Below are 20,238 nucleotides of genomic sequence, written 5' to 3'. Positions count from 1 at the left end.
ATGGATGCTTTGACACACCATATTCAAGGGGAGGCGCTATGGTGTATGTTATTTGCTGACGACATAGTTCTAATTGACGAGACGAGGGCCGGTATTAACGAGATATTGGAGGTTTGGAGACAGACTCGAGAGTCTAAGGGTTTCAAATTGAGCAGGTCTAAGACAGAGTACCTAGAATGCAAGTTTAGCGCTGAGTCGAGGGATGTAGGCGGGGACGTGAGGCTTGGGCCACAGGTCATCCCCAAGAGAGATAGCTTCAAGTACCTTGGGTCGATGATTCAGGGGAGACTGAGAGATCGACGAGGACGTCACTCACCGTATAGAGGCGGGCTGGATGAAATGGAGGCTTGCATCTGGAGTCTTGTGTGACAAGAAAAAATGCCACCGATACTCAAAGGTAAATATTATAGAGTTGTAGTTAGACCGACCATGTTGTATGGGGCAGAGTGTTGCTCGGTTAAGAACTCCCATATCCAGAGGATAAAAGTAGCACAGATGTGGATGCTGAGGTGGATGTGCAGGCACACTAGGATAGACAAGATTAGGAATGAAGATATTCGGAAGAAGGTGGGCGTTGCCCCTGTGGATGACAAGATGCGGGAAGTGGGGCTTAGATGGTTTGGGCACGTGCAGAGGAGAAGCCTCGATGCACCGGTGAGGAGGTGTGAGCAGTTGGCCATGGTGGGTACGAGAAGAGGTAGAGGGAGACCTAAGAAGTATTGGGGAGAGGTGATCAGGCAGGACATGGCATGGCTGCACATTTCCGAGAATATGGCCCTTGATAGGAAGGCTTGGAGGTCAAGCATTAGGGTTGTAGGATATAGGTAGTAAAGCTTTCCTTACTTCATTCCGGGGGTGAGGCGGGGTTGGATTAGGGTTGGTCTTAGATGGCTTGCAGTTTATGTTGGACCCACACCATTCTTGTTGTTTGTCTTAGCCCCGGGCCTTTGATTATGGTTACTGTTATTGCATGTCATTCATCTTTCGGTTTTTATGTGTATGTTACTATTACGGTTTCTATTGGAGTTACTAATGAATTATCTCTTCTTGTTTTTTTTACTTTATTTTCGTCTTTCTGAGCCGAGGGTCTATCGAAAACAGCCTCTCGGCCCCTATCGGGGCAGGGGTAAGGTCTGCGTATACATTACCCTCCCCAGACCCCACTATGTGGGATTTTACTGGGTAGTTGTTGTTGTTGTAAGTCTCAAAGAAACTTATTTAGTTTCTAAAATTCGCGAAAACGGTTGGTTATATTGAGACTATACATAAAGCAAAGATTTAATATCTTCTATTACTACAACTTGTAGTAGGGTAATATGTATGTGAAAAGCTATCCGCTCTATTCTCCAATTTGTACTACACAAATAAAAGAATACCACAATAAAGTGGATGTTTGTTGATATAAACACTCATATCATAATAAACTTGGAGTTTATTGATAATTTCACACGTCATGTGTAAATATGAAGTTTATCAATATTGATAATTTATTCAATTGGCATAACTGATTTAGCCATGTTAATTTAAGTATGATGTGCAAAAATAATAGAGAATTTACATGGGCAAATATTAAAGAACTAGAAAGTTCTTTACAAATTCTCTTATATTGTTTGTTCTCATTGATTAATTGTCCAACTAAAATTGGGATTGAATCCCATGAATACTGAAAATATCAAAGGTGAATATGGGCTCATTCACCTTCCATGTATACCACATAAGATGCATTTATGAGATGGTTACATGTGTGATTATTATTAACCTGCAACCTGGTTTGCGAGGTAACTTGCTCAATAATTTAATTTAGAGCATAATTTCCAGATTTTCTATTCAAGAAAGTTTATCTTGATAAGTTGGTTTACATCACAGCTGATTTGGCAAAATAATTTATTGAGTGCCTCCACTTAATAGCTAAATTGTTGTTGATGAGAACAAAGTTATCTATATCAATTTGGTATAGGTTATATATGAACGTATATTATATTCTCCCCTCATAAGTGGTTCAGGGTCAAGAACCAAATAATTCCATCTTATTATTAATGATGTGCGGTGTACATTTGATTAACGTCATAACACACAAAGATGGGTTCTCAAAGTTGAGGAAACAAGTTAGTTTCTATAACATGAGGGGGAAATAAGATAAACAATTGAAGAAAAAGTTACTTGGAATGAATTATCATTTGTACATTTAGATCCTCGAATAAGATAATATGAACTTGAAGTTCATAAAAGATAATTCATTTGCAATATATTGCAAGCATGCCAGATGCATTTGCTGACCTAAAGCAAGTAATTATATTCTCATTGCAAATGCTCATATTAAGTCCTAGAAGGACAAAATCTATGGTACGCTTAAAGCGTATAGACAAATCAGTTTCAAATAAAACTTCTTGATAAAGAAGATGAGCAAATGATCAAAATGATCATAATAAGGAGGCAAGTGATCTAGAAGATCACATGACATCACACTTCATAAAATCTTAGAAGAGATTCAGGTACCTGAAAATATGAATGAAGAGATCTCTATGTCATGTCCTTATGAAAGAATGTTGGAACCGATATAAAATGTTCGTCAACGACATCTATCATAGCGCTAAGTATAGATGAGGATCTTAAGTCTATCGAATATAGACACAAAAATATTTCCCAAATGGAAGAGACACAATTCAAGTAGAATTGGTTTCATATGAAAGACATATAGTTTTGGACATGTAGTTCAAACGCTTGAAAGTATAAAGTCAATGGTGTGTGCAATCACCTTTATCTATCTTATATGTCTAGGCATGACATAATAATTGATATGCATCTAAAGTCTATTTATATGGGTTATTTGACTATACTTATATGACAATCCTTGAAGGATTTAAATCGCTTGAAGCATATACAATTCTTGGTCCTGAAGTACCATATCCTAAGTGCAATTGATGCACAAATGTATCTTGCTATAAATATAAGCATGATAATGTGTTAGCGAGAATGCCTCTATGGAGATATTGAAGAGCCATTCCACAATATTTATGAAGACATTATATCACGAATGATGATTTCAATATGCAAAATATTCATTCAAGTTAATATGGATGATTTATTTATCAAATCTCTACCAACGATCTCTTGAAGATGGTGCACAAGATTGGAATGTGAAGGCTCAAGGATGTCAATTGATGCTCTCATCAGGGGGAGTTAATACACGTTTTACTATTTTACCCTTAAAAGGTTTTGTCCCAATGGGTTTTCCTTGCAAGGTTTTTAACGAGACAACCAAAAGGTGTATTGTTAGATATGTGTACTCTTTTTCCTTCTCTACAAGTTTTTGCCGACTGGGTTTTATTTTAATCACTATTAGAAATACAGACTTTTTCCATGGAAGAATCGGTGGGAAATCTTTGTGAAATTTCAATATTCCCACGGTATTCCCAGGGGAGACCCTTGGTGGGAAAATGACTAGTGGGAAAATAGTTTCCCACGACATTCGTGGGTAATTCCCAGCAAGTTTCCCACTGAGGATTTGGTGGGGTCACCAAGTGTAACTTCTCACAAACGTCGTGGGAAAAGTAAGAAAATAAAATAATTTAATTTTCTTAAGTTTTCCACCGAATCCGTGGGAAGTATTAAAAATAATTTAGATATTTTTTTTATTTTACCCATGGAGGTAGTGGGAAAGATTCATAACACATATGAACATTGCCACGAAAATCAGTGGAAAATGTTGAAATTTTGGGGAAAATGTACAAAATTCCCACAGAGTCGGTGGAAAATCTGAAAAATATCTTCATGGCCAAATCTGTTTTTAGAACTACACCACTTGCTAAACAAAAAGTACAACCAATAATACAAGACTAAATACAATTAAGCATTCAAATACCAAATTCAACATGCAATCCAATTCATTTCATTAACAACAACTAATCAATCCATTTCATAATTAATCCAACTAATCCAAAAGTAGAACAAAAACTCAAAAATCCAACATTCAATATTCAACATCCAAGTACCATCCAAGACAAGCTAATTAAAGAAACTACTTCTTAGTTATCGTTAGATGCTGGAGAACGGGGCACAAGAAATGCACCAGATGCTAAGAGGGAGTTTATCTAAGACTTGAGACTTTTAACATCACTAGTGACAAGTCTTAATGCATCGTCCTTTCACCTCATTTATTCCTCTCTTAGCCTATCTTCTTCCTCCCCTCGCTTTGCCTCTTCTTCCCTTGCAGCCCTTTCTTAAAGATACAACTCCGTAATCTTCGCTACCTTCCTATTCAATTACTCAAACTCATCTAGATCAACCGAGAAATATGATGAAGAATAAGAACCAGACAATCCAGAAGTACGACGGCCGAGACTAAACTCTTGATCCAAGGTCGTAAACTCTCCCCCTTATGCACGCCACCAGTTACCTTAATCCACATGTCCATGATCTCCTCTTGGGTTGGTTGGATTGGCCTACCTTGATCATCAATCGACTGGCTTTGAATGAACTCCTCCAAGATTCATTTGAAATTATCCTGTAAAAAAATTACAATTATTATACAAGTAAAATTTTAAAGAAAATTTATGCAAGTATCTTTATTTCTCAAATTTTAAAGTGAAACACACGGAAAGATAATGTGGAGACAATGTATCAGTAGTTCTAATGGGAAAAAATTACTACACCATCTCTTTTGTAAAAATCAATACCCATAAGCTACTAGCTACTAGTTCTTCGGTATTTGTAACGGGGAAACAATAAGATGAATTCCAGTATATTTCCCCAAACAAAATTTTTTACATACAAAATCTCAATAAGAAGATACAAATGAAGGAACATAGAAATATTAGGTTTTGAATTATATGAAAAAGTCTTTAGGCTTTTCCACATTTTCGAACAGCTCAAGAATGAACTACATTTGGTTTTGGTTTTTATCTAGTTCTAGAATTGTTCTTCATTTTTCTCTCTTTAGCTTCTTCATCTATGAATGCAGAAGTTAATCTATCTACAAGGTTTTGCCATCATAGGTATATCGTCATGATCATAATAAAAAAGAGAGAGATAAGGAAAACACATAATAGCAACGAAGTAGCACCAAACCGACACAAGAGCGATGGAAGAACTACAATTAACCAAAAGAGATAGTATTTGAATTTAGATGATATTGTTACATGAGTGATAGGTACAATTCAACAAGAAGTTGATTTTGTAGCATTTGAAGCAGAAACAAACAAGAGTTTATTTCACTATCTACCTATCAAACATATGCAAGATTTGCAGAATGGAACTATGTGCGAAACTTGTGAGGTCAAAAAGACAAGCAAAAGTTGTAGGGCTAAATAAGGACAGTAGGGTATCCATTGCCTAAAAAGGTGGAATTTTGCTTCTTTTGCTTTAGCCCAAAGAAGAGAGAAAAATACATTATATACAGATGGTAAGAGACCATTTTGTGTAAATTAGATTCTTTAAAAAAAATTTGAGTAGGTGAAGAAGGAGGTGAGTGAATGGAAAAAATTGGCAGAAGAGGCTACTGGAGTAGAGGGTTCATCAAGCTTGAATTTAGATAAATTAGTAGAGGATGTACTTCTGTCCAAGAATTTAGTTCATTAGTAGATATATTGCTTAACTCAAAATGAACAGAAAAAGGTCAAACCTGAAAGTATGAGTTTCTTACTTTTAGAAGAAAAAAGAGTGTCAACAAGGATACAATCAGTATCAAGTAAACAAACAGCAAATTGGAGGGGTAGTAAAATACATCTTATTTCCACCTCTATGTACAATTTTCTTTTTCATGTATTTCCTTTCAGAACTTCATTTGAATGCACTCTTGGCACATAATGTGCGATCAATTCAACTTATGGTTTACAAACCAGGAAAAAGGCAAGAAAATGACCAACTAATGTAGTACCTAGTTGTTTAAAAAGTACTGGAGATGTAACTATTACAAGTACCGGAAAACTAGTAGCTAGTAGCTTAAAAAAAATGGTCACACCCCCCCCCCGCCCAAAAGGCCAAAACTACTGTCTAGTATTGACAATCATACATCCCGTCTCAATTCCTATTATGCAACAGAGGCTAGTCTTGATTAAGAGTTGCAGACCAAAAAGCAACTAAAGACAAAATGCCAGACTTAAACCCCATGTGATTTATGCTACTAATTGCCAAACTTTTACCATCCCAAACCAATCAATATTCTTTTCAACAAACATAATCCTAAAGAATCTGTGACCCATGTTTCTGAGATGACATTTTTCGAGTGCAGAAAAAATAGTAGAGCAATAAACATACAACAACAAGAACAAACACATCCCCGAGTATAATGGCGATTATAGCTAATGAACTGGAAATTCAGAAGAACAAATGCTTCATTTTAGGGGACTCATAAGCAAACTAACTTTATCCTTTGCCTCTAAAGAAGGCTTAAGAAAGAGCAGTACTATTAGAAGAAAGAGCAGTACTAATGAGCAGTATTATTAAACTAGCTTAAAACTCCCTACAACTCTCAGCATTCACCACAGCCTCAGACTTAAAACTAACGAGACTTTCACAGTTTTTAGAGCTCTTTGCATTTTGAAAAGCTCATTAATAAGCTACCAACAAATAAGCTAGTTTAAAATAAAGCTCATTAATCTTACATGGATTCTGGAAAGATCTTAATCATCTTCGTTATTTTTCTTCCTATCTCTGCCATTAGATTCGCTCTTTATGCATATGTTAGGCAGTTTAAAACAATATTACCAACAATCTCATGTTAGAACCATAATAACTCAGTTTTTAGTTTCACAAATCTAATGCAGCAAATAAATTTACTGAAAAGATGCTTAAATATGTAGTGAATAACTTAGGGAGCGCTTCTCCTTTTAATGGGATCTACGTTGTACTGATTCAGATTAATTGGGCTAGTGAGTTATGAATATCGGATGGTTAAACAAAAAAAAGAGTTATATCTTGAGACTTGAGAGGAGACCCTTCACATTTCTGAAAAAGACTTAAATGAAAGTGGAAAGCAAGAATCAGCAATACAACTAGATGAAAGCGAAGTAAGCTCACAAACAGCTAATCAGTAAACAGAAGAGACAAAAGCCACATTTGAGGGAATATTGACACTCCTAAAGTTTTGCAGGATGCAACTAAGTTCTTTTGATACTTCTTGATTACATCAAAATGAAGAGTCTGAAATCTATTTGATTAGGAAATTAGATACAAACTAGAGTTATCCGAAGACGTTAATAATATCATACGTTGAAGCAATTATTAGAAGCCTATAGCACTTCAAATATGAATCAAAAAATTAGCCATAGCAAGAGGGAAAACTAGTTGTAGTACCTCAAATAGTCTGACACACATGAAGGAAGCAAACAAATCCAATTGATCACTGTCAACTGCTTATATTCTTGAGAATTTTCCACATTACTAATAAAAGCTATACGCAAAAGGATATGATTCAATTAAGATATGTATTCCTTTGGTTTATTGGAGCAGATCAGACATAGATTTGCTTTCTAAATTTCCAAAAAAATCTTTCTTCTTCCTAATTCCGCCATAGATTTGCTTTCTACAGCATTATTAGACAAAAATCTGAGCTTTTACTCCATGAAAGCACTTTTACCCTCAACTTTGCACAAAATCATTAATCTATACATCTATTTACTCTACAGAAATCACTGACCTTTGCTCCATAGCACCTTTCACCTTAAATTACTACCAGCAAGACAAATTTACACATTATAAAACAAAAATCTACCAAGCTACCCCATCTTACTGAGAGTACATCTGATCCAACTAAAGAAAACCAAACAAAAATTCACAATTTACATTTAAAAATCAGCCTTTTCACAAACAATGAACTTAATCCACAATGCCAAATCACCCATCACTTAATTCACACACACAAGACACAAATCTCAAAACCCCGCATATTCTAACAACATAGATCTATTTCATAAATAAAAAAGAAAAGACTTACAGGACAACATACTTTTTCAACAATATTAGATGTCAAGCTAAATATATCAACAACTACTCAAGTTATAACATGTTAACTGAGAACTTACTCACCTATTTGTAGATAGGAGATATGAAGTATATCACTGTGAATGATGGTCGAAAACCTTGCCCTGACTGGCGTAACACAGCAGTGCTGGATCCTGAAGACTGTAAGCCCCTTTCTAGGTGGGTTGATGTCTTATGTTATAACGATTAAAGTTCAGTAAAGTATATATCGAGGTTTGTAGCAGTATAAAATTAAGAGGACAACATTAACTTTTTAATCCTAGGGTTTGAAACAATATAAAATCCCTAAAATTCGAAGTCTTTTGGGGGAAATCAAAACGAAAAAAGGAGATCGGGTGAGTATGTGTGTGTGAGAGAGAGAGACTTACCTGGGAATGGGAACTCGTCTCTGCGTGCAGTGAGAGAGACTTACCTGGGAATGGGAACTCGTCTCTGCGTGCAGTGAGAGAGACAGAGGGGGAAAACACTAAAAGACTTGAGAGAAAAACTGTAAAACGTTAATAATAAAAAGTTTCCCACTACTACCGTGGGAAAGTTTTTTCATAATTATAAAAAACAATTAAATATTCAAAAAAATTCGTACATAGTTTATTTATTGTTTAAGTTCCCACCGTCTTCTCTGGGAATTTTTTTAATTTTATATATAATTATTTTTTTAATAAATTTTTCAACTGAATCAGAGGGAATTAAAAGGCGCGCATTTTTCCGCCAAAACATTCCCACGAATAGTCAATGGGAAATGTTATTTATTCAAAAAATTTATATTTTCCATTGTATTTCGGTGGAAATTGCCACTGATAATTTTTTCGTGGGAAATTTCCGTGGGAAAATGCTATGTTTCTAGTAGTGAGTTAAGGTTTTAACAAGGCACATTATCTGTTGAATAGACATTCATGACGAGTGTTATAAATAGAATTCTATTTAAGGTAAATGTCTATATTCTAAAGAGATTCTAGGGTTTGTTACTTGGTGGCCAAGTCACTTTTCTCTTATAAATAGAGGGGTTCTATTCTATTGTAATTGATCTCATATCAATAAAAATTCTCTTGTCTCTACATTTCTCTACAAGATTCTTCTTCTTTTATTGTTTCATAGCACTATGGCATTATTTAATATTTTTAGTTACTTTTGGCTAGTTTCGAGTCATTTAGAAGTCGATCACGGGGGATGGCATTATTTAAAATTTGAGGTTCTTATCTACAATTTAAGAGGGTGTAATTTAAGGATTTGACGGTCAATTTGAACTTGGATTTGTAAAACTAATAAAATATTTGGACCTGGGGGAGGGGAGGGGGAGGGGGAGGGGCTATAGATAGTCGGGATCTATCCCTAACTCGAGTTTTGACCGTGGGAGCCTTGGTTGACTTTTTGAGGATTTGTGTAGAGATCGAAGCTTTATGTTTAGTGATTTTTTTCTATGGATTTTTTTTATGTTATTGGGTTTTTTACTAGATTTGGGTCAATTGGAATTGAATTTGACGGTTAGGCAGCTTTTGCTTGATTTGCGGTTGTCGGGTAGAGGTAAGTCTCTTGTCTATCCTTGTAAGAAAAAATTTCCCCATAGGTTATATGATTGCTACTTGATTCATGATTTAGGAACCACGTATATGTGAGGCGACGAGTATATATGCATAACTAGGTTTGACCATATCTTGTATTATTGACTTAAGTTGTGCTTTTATTTAATTATGTGGAATTTCTATTCATATTGCAATTGATTCAATAACTATGTAATAATTTATATTCATGATTCAGGAGCATGCCTAGGGCTTTGACTTGTTGATTTGACATGAGAGTTACTTTGCTATGTCAAGGTTTATTGTAAATTCATAATCATATAATTGCCTTATTTTCTTCATGTTTTGGATGGTTTCTATGGCCTAATTAACTCATGATAACAATATGATTAAGCTAGAAATTGATAAATAGCTTATTGAATCGTGGTGATAAATTGAGTTACATGATTTGCCTTAGCCTGATGGCTATTTGAGTTTTTATCTGCATTCTTATTATCATGTCTTATGCCTTTTATTATAATTTTTTTACACACGCGCATGAGCGGAAAAGTATATTATTAAAGAAAGTTAAGAATTTTGGCACTACAGGCACTTGAGCAAATATTGATATTGATTATTTGATTGATAATGTTATGATTTGATTGGGTTGTACGCCGCAATGATTGATTGATTGATGATCATTAAAAATAAAATTATAAATGCTTGGGTTATGGATCCGTCCCTCCGGAGTCAGGTGATTACCCATGTTACCTTGGGCCCTGTGAGGTACCCGTGATTCTCTTGGTGCTTGTTGGACACGTGATGTGTCAGGAACATGGATTTGTCCACTAGGTTGTTGAGATAGGGATCCTTTGCATGCATATGTATATTTGCTTAGACTCATGCTATGAATTGACGAAGGTACTGTTGACTGGTATCATGTTTTTAGGCGAGATTTGGGATGCTGATATCTTATTTGATTTATGTTTTTTGAAAAGCATGCCTAAATGCCGATGGCCGATGAGCTATATCTTTAGTCTTTATACTTCTTGATGATATCATGCCTAGTTTCTCGTTGGATTATTCTCTCATCTGCTTATTTGACTTCTAGTGAGTATTGGAGTTAATCCGTCGCCACTAGTTCTTTGAGGCTAGACTTGATACTTTTGGTTATCGTGATTTGTACTCATACTATGGTTTTGTGCATTTTCTATAGGTTCTGAAGCTAGTGTAAGTGGAATTCATCTGAGTCAGTAGGAGCACTTGTGGAGACCTTGTGGTGAGCTTCTTTACTTGATCGATTCGCAGCATATGGTATCCTCTTCCCTAACAGTGTATTTAGATGATTTCTCATACTCCTGATAGACGTTTTTGATGATTATGACATCCGAGTTTTGGACAGTATTGGCAACTGTGGTCGTGTTTAGACCATACCTTAAATAGTTTTATCTATATTGCCAGATTTGAGATTATTATGTTTCTCGTCATATTGAGTAGTTTGTTAAGACTGATTTATATGCTTTAAAATTATGATTATTCATTTTTTGGCTTGCCTAGCGAGTGGGTTAGGAGCAATCACGACCTTTGGTGGGTTTTCGGATCTTGACATTTCAATTCGCTACATATATGACGGATTCAATCAAGTAGATTACAAACAAAATGGGAATAAATGAGGCATGATATCTACACTATTATCATCTGTGATCTGATGAATGCTGCAATCAATGACATTCACTACTAGAATTCCGGTAAAAAACGACCATAAAAAGCGACCAAAGTTGGTCGCTTATAAGCCTAAAAGCGACCAAACATGCCTGGTCGTAATATTGCTGGTCCCTTTATTTTAGGGACCAAAGTTGGTCGCTAATTAGCGACCAACTTTGGTCTCTAAGGTAAAAGGACCAAATATTCCGGGTAAAGACTATAGCGACCAACTTTGGTCGCTTTATTATTTTAATAATATAATTTTGGCGACCAAAGTTGGTCTCTAAATGTAAAATACGTTATTTATTTATTTATTATTAATCATAAAAAAGTGACCAACTTTGATCTCTAATCCAAATATTATATTTTAAAATCTGGAAAATAGAGACCAAGATTGGTCGCTTTTTTATTTATTTTTTTATTTTTTTAAAAATAAGCGACCATAGTTGGTCGCTAACTTCAAGAAATAATTTTTTTAATTATAAGCGACCAACTTTGGTCGCTATATTTCCAGAAATTATTTTTTTAAAATAGAATAGCGACCAAAGTTGGTCGCTTTTGAGAAATCTGGGTTAAATAGCGACCAAGGTTGGTCGTTATTGCCCAGAAAATTGTTTTTTTAAGGGAAAAGAGACCAATTAGCGACCAAAGTTGGTCTCTTTTCTTGGTATATTTTTGCTAGAAAATGCCTGTTTTGGCAGCTACACCACCTGTCAGCGTACCAAAAATCATAAACATGCATTTTATGCCAACAACAACAACAACAACAATAACAACAATAAAAAACAACAAAGTATAAAGTTCAATAGAACTAACACATTAAGCTAACAAAACTAAGTTAACGCTTATTACAAGCCCATTCGAAAACTGGTTCTATTGTCTAGTTCAAAGTATATAAAGTACTCAAGGAGTGTTCTATCAGCATCCTCATCCCAAAGTTAGATACCCTCGCCCGACTCATTAGGTGGCGGACTGCGTATGTATTCCCCCACATCAGCTGTAAAGCGAACCTATAAGAAAAATTATATTGAATTAGTATTTCAAAATTTATATAAAAGTAAATCAAAATACTTAATGAAAAGTAAAAAACTTACATGTATAGTCGAGGCTCGACCCTCGTCCCACCTTTCTAGATCAGTCTCTTTCTTCTTCTTTACAATACGAGTCTCATTGAATAGCTCATCTTACTTCATTGGCATCATAAAGTTGTCTGGTGGCTTTGGTGATTATCCTCGTGGTACTATTACTCGGGATGAACTTAGATACAGAGAGTAACTTGGATACAATACCCGACAGGGTGTGTCTTTGATCAATTGTTGTTCTCATTAGCGACAATGATGATGAGAAGGCAATGACATGTGTTTCAAACAATGATGGTGTAGCTAATGATTTAACATTTCCTAAGTAGATAAAAGAAGAGGTTATAGAGGAATTCTCTACTTCCTCTTGGAAAATGAAGTAGAGAATTCCTCTATAACCTTTTCTTTTATCAATTTAGGAAATGTTAAATTCCTACCTACACCATCACTGTTTGAAACACATGACATTGCCTTCTCATCATCATTGTCGCTAATGAGAACAACAATTAAAGGCACACTATGCCATGTATTGTGTCTAAGTTATTCTTGGTGGAAGTTGCATTGCATGTCTAATAAAGTCATCAACCCCTTCTACAAAATCCTCCCGCAATCCTAAATTTCAATTCATATCCACAAAAGTTCAATTCATATCCTAAATGCTCAATTCATATCCTAAAAGTTCAATTCATACACAAAAATTTCAATTCATATCCTAAAAGTTCAATTCATACACAAAAATTTCAATTCATATCCTAAAGGTTCAACTCATATCCACAAAAGTTCAAGTCATATCCTAAAATTTCAATTTATAAACTAAAATTCCAATACATAAACCAAAAAGGTTCAATTCATATCCTAAAGGTTCAACTCATATCCATAAAAGTTCAAGTCATATCCTAAAATTTCAATTTATAAACTAAAATTCCAATACATAAACTAATATCCTAAAGGTTCAATTCATATCCTAAAGGTTCAACTCATATCCACAAAAGTTCAAGTCATATCCTAAAATTTTAATTTATAAACTAAAATTCCAATACATAAACTAATATCCTAAAGGTTCAATTCATATCCTAAAGGTTCAACTCATATCCACAAAAGTTCAAGTCATATCCTAAAATTTTAATTTATAAACTAAAATTCCAATATATAAACTAAAAGTCCAATTCATATCCTAAAGGTTCAATTCATATCCTAAAGGTTCAACTCATATCCACAAAAGTTCAAGTCATATCCTAAAATTTCAATTTATAAACTAAAATTCCAATACATAAACTAAAAGTCCAATTCATATCCTAAAGGTTCAATTCATATCCTAAAGGTTCAACTCATATCCACAAAAGTTCAAGTCATATCCTAAAATTTCAATTTATAAACTAAAATTCCAATACATAAACTAATATCCTAAAGGTTCAATTCATATCCTAAAGGTTCAACTCATATCCACAAAAGTTCAAGTCATATCCTAAAATTTCAATTTATAAACTAAAATTCCAATACATAAACTAAAAGTCCAATTCATATCCTAAAGATTCAATTCATATCCTAAAGGTTCAACTCATATCCACAAAAGTTCATGTCATATCCTAAAATTCCAATTTATAAACTAAAATTCCAATACATAAACTAAAAGTCCAATTCATATCCTAAAGGTTCAATTCATATCCTTAAGGTTCAACTGATATCCATAAAAGTTCAAGTCATATCCTAAAATTTCAATTTATAAACTAAAATTTCAATACATAAACTAAAAGTCCAATTCATATCCTAAATGTTCAATTCATATCCTAAAGGTTTAACTCATATCCACAAAAGTTCAAGTCATATCCTAAAATTTCAATTTATAAACTAAAATTCCAATATATAAACTAATATCCTAAAGGTTCAATTCATATCCTAAAGGTTCAACTCATATCCACAAAAGTTCAAGTCATATCCTAAAATTTTAATTTATAAACTAAAATTCCAATATATAAACTAAAAGTCCAATTCATATCCTAAAGGTTCAATTCATATCCTAAAGGTTCAACTCATATCCACAAAAGTTCAAGTCATATCCTAAAATTTCAATTTATAAACTAAAATTCCAATACATAAACTAAAAGTCCAATTCATATCCTAAAGGTTCAATTCATATCCTAAAGGTTCAACTCATATCCACAAAAGTTCAAGTCATATCCTAAAATTTCAATTTATAAACTAAAATTCCAATACATAAACTAATATCCTAAAGGTTCAATTCATATCCTAAAGGTTCAACTCATATCCACAAAAGTTCAAGTCATATCCTAAAATTTTAATTTATAAACTAAAATTCCAATATATAAACTAAAAGTCCAATTCATATCCTAAAGGTTCAATTCATATCCTAAAGGTTCAACTCATATCCACAAAAGTTCAAGTCATATCCTAAAATTTCAATTTATAAACTAAAATTCCAATACATAAACTAAAAGTCCAATTCATATCCTAAATGTTCAATTCATATCCTAAAGGTTCAACTCATATCCACAAAAGTTCAAGTCATATCCTAAAATTTCAATTTATAAACTAAAATTCCAATACATAAACTAAAAGTCCAATTCATATCCTAAATGTTCAATTCATATCCTAAAGGTTCAACTCATATCCACAAAAGTTCAATTCATATCCTAAAATTTTAATTTATAAACTAAACTTCCAATACATAAACCAAAAATTTCAATTCATATCTTAAAGGTTCAATTCATATCCTAAAGGTTCAACTCATATCCACAAAAGTTCAAGTCATATCCTAAAATTTTAATTTATAAACTAAAATTCCAATACATAATCCTAAAGGTGCAACTCTTAGAGTTTCTTCTCTTCAAACAATTTCTTCCCCAAATTAGTAAGTAAAACTAAATATTTTGGACTAAATGTATTAATAAGAACCCTAAAAAATGCAAATAATATATAACTTTGAACCCTAATATGGTTGAGCTAACTTTGAACCCTAACATGGAGAAATTAAACCCTAATATGGAGAAATTAACTTTGAACCCTAACATGGTTGAACAAATAATATATAACTTTGAACCCTAACATGGATAAATTAAACAAAATCACTGTATTTCGAAAAAAACAAAGAAAGGAGAAAGAAACCTACCTTGGGAATGGAGGTCGCCGGCGGTGGAGCTGCTACCGTCGGTGGTCGTCGGTGGCGCCGCTGCTGCTGGGAATCGGAGGGGGGGGGAGTTAAGTGTGAGAGAGAAAAGAGAGATTTTGGGGAATTTTTTTGAAAGAATGGGAGGGGAAACCCGATTTTGACACTGGAATTAAAAATAGCGACCAACTTTGGTCGCTATTTTGGTAGCAAAATAAGTTTGACTTTTTGACCAAAATAGTGACCAAAGTTGGTCGCTATTTCTAAAAAAATTAAATTACTTTTAATTCAATTTAAAATTATGTACATATGTAGTATAAATTTAGGATTTTAATTCAATATATATATATATATATATATATATATATATATATATATATATATATATATATATATATATATTAATTGATATAAGTCAAGACGTTTTAATTTATTGTTAATATATATACATGCATATGAGTAGGTTATAAGTCGATGAATCAATTTACAAGTGTATCAATACCTAAAAGAACTCGTCCCTGTGTTCCGAGCGCTTCATGTTCTTATATATATATATATATATACACACTATATACTATATTATACTATATATATCGAATATACCTTGATATATAATACACTTAGTATATATACTATAATATACGATACTATGCACTAAGTATTAGTGCATTAGCTAATATTATATCGAATATAGCTTATATATATATATACACTATAATATATATATATAGTATATAATACACTATACTATACACATAGTATATATATACTATACTATACTATGCACTAAGTATTATTGCATTAGCTAATATTATATCGAATATAGCTTATATATATATATATATATATATATATATATATATATATATATATATGCATATGAGTAGGTTATAAGTCAATGAATCAATTTATAAGTGTATCAATACCTAAAAGAACCCGTCCCTGTGTTACGAGCGCTTCATATTCTTATATATATATATATATATATATATATATATACAATATTATACTATATATATCGAATATACCTTGATATATAATACACTTAGTATATATATTATACTATACTATACTATGCACTAAGTATTAGTGCATTAGCTAATATTATATCGAATATAGCTATATATATATATATATATATATACATCTATTAATTGATATAAGTCGAGATGTTTTCATTTATTGTTAATATGTATACATGCATATGAGTAGGTTATAAGTCGATGAATCAATTTACAAGTGTATCAATACCTAAAAGAACCCGTCCCTGTATTCCGAGCGCTTCATGTTCTTATATATACATACCTAATATTATATCGAATATAACTTATATATATATATATATATATATATATATATATATATATATATATATATATTAATTGATATAAGTCGAAACGTTTTAATACCTAAAAGAACCCGTCCCTGTCTATATTGGAGTATATAGTGTGTGTATATATACTATATTATACTATACTATACTATACTATGCACTAAGTATTAGTGCATTAGTTAATATTATATCGAATATAGCTTTTATATATATTTATATATATATTAACAATAAATTAAAACGTCTCGACTTGTATCAATTAATATATGTATATATATATAGCTTATATACTATATACTATATTATACTATATATATCGAATATACCTTGATATATAATACACTTAGTATATATACTATACTATACTATACTATGCACTAAGTATTAGTGCATTAGCTAATATTATATCGTATATAGCTTATATATATATATACATACATACATACATATATTAATTGATATAAGTCGAGACATTTTAATTTATTGTTAATATATATATAGGTTATAAGTCGATGAATCAAATTACAAGTGTATCAATACCTAAAAGAACATGTCCCTGTGTTCCGAGCGTTTTATGTTCTTATATATATATATTTATATATAGACACATACGTACGCTTCGTAGTACTACTTAACTGCATATATAGCATGTTAGAGTATATTTTAGTCTATTCATCCTTTGTATTACTAAAGTGTTAGCGGGTTACATTTATATTATTTAGATAGTAAATACAAAAGTAATTTTTAATTTTGACCATTGTTGACCTGAAAAGAGACCAATATACATAAATTTAAATTAGCCACCAAAGTTGGTCGCTAAATTTAAATCAAATTTATTTATATTTTATATAATATTTAAAATAATAGTATAATTGTTAAACGTTAGAACTCGATCCCAGATTAGCGACCAAAGTTGGTCTTTATTTTCGTATTTGGTCGCTAAATTTGAATTATATTTTTTTATATTTTATAAATTTTTTTAAATAAAAATATAATTATTAAAATTTTATAATTGGGTCCCATTTTAGCGACCAAAGTTGGTCGCTATCTGCTTACCCCTTAATTTGCGACCAACTTTGGTCGCTAATTTAAGTTATATTTTTTTATATTTTATAATTTTTTTAAAATAATATTATAATTATTATAATTATATAAGTGGGTCCCCCTGTAGCGACCAACGTTGGTCGCTAATCTCAGTATACCTTTGACCAAGCAAGTCTGACCAGTCCGGTCAATATTTTGACAAAATTAGCGACCAAGTAGCGACCAACCTTGGTCACTAATGTATATCAAATTATTTTCGCCAATTTAGCGATCAAATTTGGTCGCTTTTCTTGACAGACCAACTTTGATCGCTAAAGTTTGGTTGCTTTTTTCCGGAATTCTAGTAGTGATTGCATCTAAATGCTCAAACGTGTATGTTTTCTAGTTATACAGCCGCTAATTACATAAACAAAAGATTGCTACTCCATCGGGGGTAAGAAGGATGCATTAGGCTTTAATTTCATGGACAAGATGGACGGTGGCAGTGTAATATATATGGCCATGCTCATAGCTGCCTTACCAAGGTTTCAAGTCTCCAGTTGGACCTGCTGTCCAGTTGAGTATCTTTTCTCCTGGCTTCAGATAGGTAGTCTTTTGATGAGGCAATTTCCGAGCAAGCCCATTTAAGATTTGATGAAATGCATCTCTAGGTTGGGCTGGTTGTGGGAACAACATTGCCTTCTTCATTGATGGATTGGCTAGAAACCTTTGCTTTCTTAGGACAACATGTGGTGGTATAGAAGTGAGAATAGTATCTAAGTAAGGTACATCTTTTTCTGCTACAAACACACCAATATCTTCCCAAGGGATAGCATCAGCAAAAGGCAAAACAATGTCATCGGCTATAATAACAGGTATGCAACCAAATACTACACTTTCTACTAATCTAGGACTCCATGGAGCCCAACCCAAAGGGCATAAGCAGAAAATGGCTCGTTGCATGTCCTCGTAATATGTGGTTGGGTGGTCAGTCGAGATGTCAAACAGTGGATTGTTCTTGAAATTCTCCCAAATTGATGCCCTTGCACCTCTGTGTGAATAATAATTAATTGATTTTAGAATTACGTATTAATGACTTTTTAAAGCTATGAGTCGATCAATATTTGTACGTACCTTGCATAATAACCACCTTCAGGATCATTGTTGACATCATAAAACAAACCACGAAAATAGACAAAGATGGACCTGGGAGTGTCTGGGGGAATCAAATGAGCCTGCATCTTCTGAGGGGGTGCATATGGTGGTATTGTGATTGAGCCCTCATTCAAACATACATGGTTCCGCTGTCCAAAAGTTTGGACTAAGGTAGCACGTTGTAGCAATGGAAGAATGCCTCGTTCAATAGCTTTCTCTTCCTGCGACAGAATTAAAAGGTAAGATGGAATCCGCCCACAAGTTTGCTAATTCCAATTGGGACTTACTTGATAATGAAAACAAGCTCCAAAATCATGAGGAACAAGAAAAAAGTGATCAGCTCCTTCTGTTCGATTCCAATAAGGCCAATTTGCAGAGATAAGTTGTATTGCACTCCTCATGATCCGCGGAGATTTGAAGGGCAAAGGCAACCCATTAGGTGTTAGGTCACAAGTAGGGTACACAGGGGTATAAAACCAATCAGCTTCTTCAGGATTAAGAGTTCTAACGGCACTTGATAAAAGGAATCGATGCATGAAGATTTCAGCAGCAAACATATGAGTGAGACATCTCGGGTCTTTTTGCAACAGCTTTTTGTTATATTTGCTTGGAAGTTCGTATACGTAAACTTTCAATCTTCCTACTGGGTCATCTTCAAGGACATCGCCAGCACTTCCTAATAATACCAAAACCCATGTTTTCATAAATTAAAGCTGCGATCCCCAGCAGAAATTTAAGTGAAAGAGACGAATTCAGAAATATACCAGAAATCCTCTCGCTAGTAATAGGAGCTGCCTGAGGAAGCTTTCCTACAGCAATGGTGATAGGTAGCAGCAGCAGAAACACCCAACTAATCATCGTAAATGCTAGATTTGGCATTAATGGAGATATTGATTTGTTTTGAAAGAGGCACTAGGCAGAGGACGACTATATGGCAAATGCCTGCATGCAGTTGTTGGCAAGTCGTAGACAATTTTTGGTAAGGAGTTACTATTATGTTCGGGTAGGCACCTTATTATTAGGTTCAAAGTATCTTTTCCTTCCAATAAATTAAATGCCATTTCGTAGACATGCATTTACCGTCTATATAGTACTAGACATGCCTTCTGTTTCCAATGTACCTAAACTAAGTTTTACCTTCTAGTAGTAGTACCAGCCAAGCCAAGTTTCTTGATTTCTTTCATTTTCTTTTTTCAACAAAGAAAACGACCGTGATACTACCAATGGATTGGGCTGTAACCTACGACCACGAAGCATACGTACTATTGCATATAAATGTTCGTAACATGTAGCGGGACACAATAACAATCTTAGGAAGATATTTTTGTGTTTAAATTTTTTTTT

The 20,238-nt window shown here is 33.2% G+C and overlaps 2 protein-coding genes and 2 long non-coding RNA genes across 4 annotated transcripts; 1 reads left to right on the top strand and 3 right to left on the bottom strand.

Annotated features, from left to right (window-relative positions):
- Positions 1–495: 495 nt before the first annotated feature.
- On the top strand, positions 496–828 carry LOC138875194 (uncharacterized). The gene has a single exon (XM_070154018.1). The coding sequence runs from the start codon at positions 496–498 to the stop codon at positions 826–828; it is 333 nt and encodes a 110-aa protein (XP_070010119.1).
- A 3,038-nt stretch (positions 829–3,866) lies between these two features.
- LOC104237860 (uncharacterized) lies at positions 3,867–8,489 on the bottom strand. The gene is made up of 2 exons (XR_713744.2): positions 8,026–8,489; positions 3,867–4,504 (listed from the first exon to the last, which is right to left on the bottom strand). It is a non-coding gene; the product is annotated as an uncharacterized lncRNA (long non-coding RNA).
- A 3,329-nt stretch (positions 8,490–11,818) lies between these two features.
- LOC138876503 (uncharacterized) lies at positions 11,819–15,555 on the bottom strand. Its single transcript, XR_011401812.1, has 3 exons — positions 15,387–15,555; positions 12,275–12,871; positions 11,819–12,190 (listed from the first exon to the last, which is right to left on the bottom strand). It is a non-coding gene; the product is annotated as an uncharacterized lncRNA (long non-coding RNA).
- Positions 15,556–18,190: 2,635 nt separating this feature from the next.
- On the bottom strand, positions 18,191–19,811 carry LOC104228105 (probable beta-1,4-xylosyltransferase IRX10). The gene is made up of 4 exons (XM_009780508.2): positions 19,659–19,811; positions 19,182–19,570; positions 18,874–19,115; positions 18,191–18,790 (listed from the first exon to the last, which is right to left on the bottom strand). The coding sequence occupies exons 1-4, from the start codon at positions 19,771–19,773 to the stop codon at positions 18,277–18,279; spliced, it is 1,260 nt and encodes a 419-aa protein (XP_009778810.1). The 5' UTR covers positions 19,774–19,811; the 3' UTR covers positions 18,191–18,276.
- Between the last annotated feature and the right edge of the window lie 427 nt (positions 19,812–20,238).

Source organism: Nicotiana sylvestris, chromosome 8 (assembly GCF_000393655.2).
Source record: "Nicotiana sylvestris chromosome 8, ASM39365v2, whole genome shotgun sequence".
NCBI lineage: Eukaryota > Viridiplantae > Streptophyta > Magnoliopsida > Solanales > Solanaceae > Nicotiana > Nicotiana sylvestris.
Note: the sequence above shows the minus strand (reverse complement) of the source record. Positions and strands in the feature narration are given on the sequence as shown.

Bases quoted from the DNA above. Each gene is read 5' to 3' on its own strand.
- LOC138875194 (XM_070154018.1), top strand. From the start codon at position 496: ATGTGGATGCTGAGGTGGATGTGCAGGCACACTAGGATAGACAAGATT.
- LOC104228105 (XM_009780508.2), bottom strand. From the start codon at position 19,773: ATGCCAAATCTAGCATTTACGATGATTAGTTGGGTGTTTCTGCTGCTG. The intron at 19,116-19,181 runs GTAAGTCCCAAT...ATTCTGTCGCAG, and splicing joins GAGCTTGTTTTCATTATCAA to GAAGAGAAAGCTATTGAACG. The intron at 18,791-18,873 runs GTACGTACAAAT...TTATTCACACAG, and splicing joins GAAGGTGGTTATTATGCAAG to AGGTGCAAGGGCATCAATTT.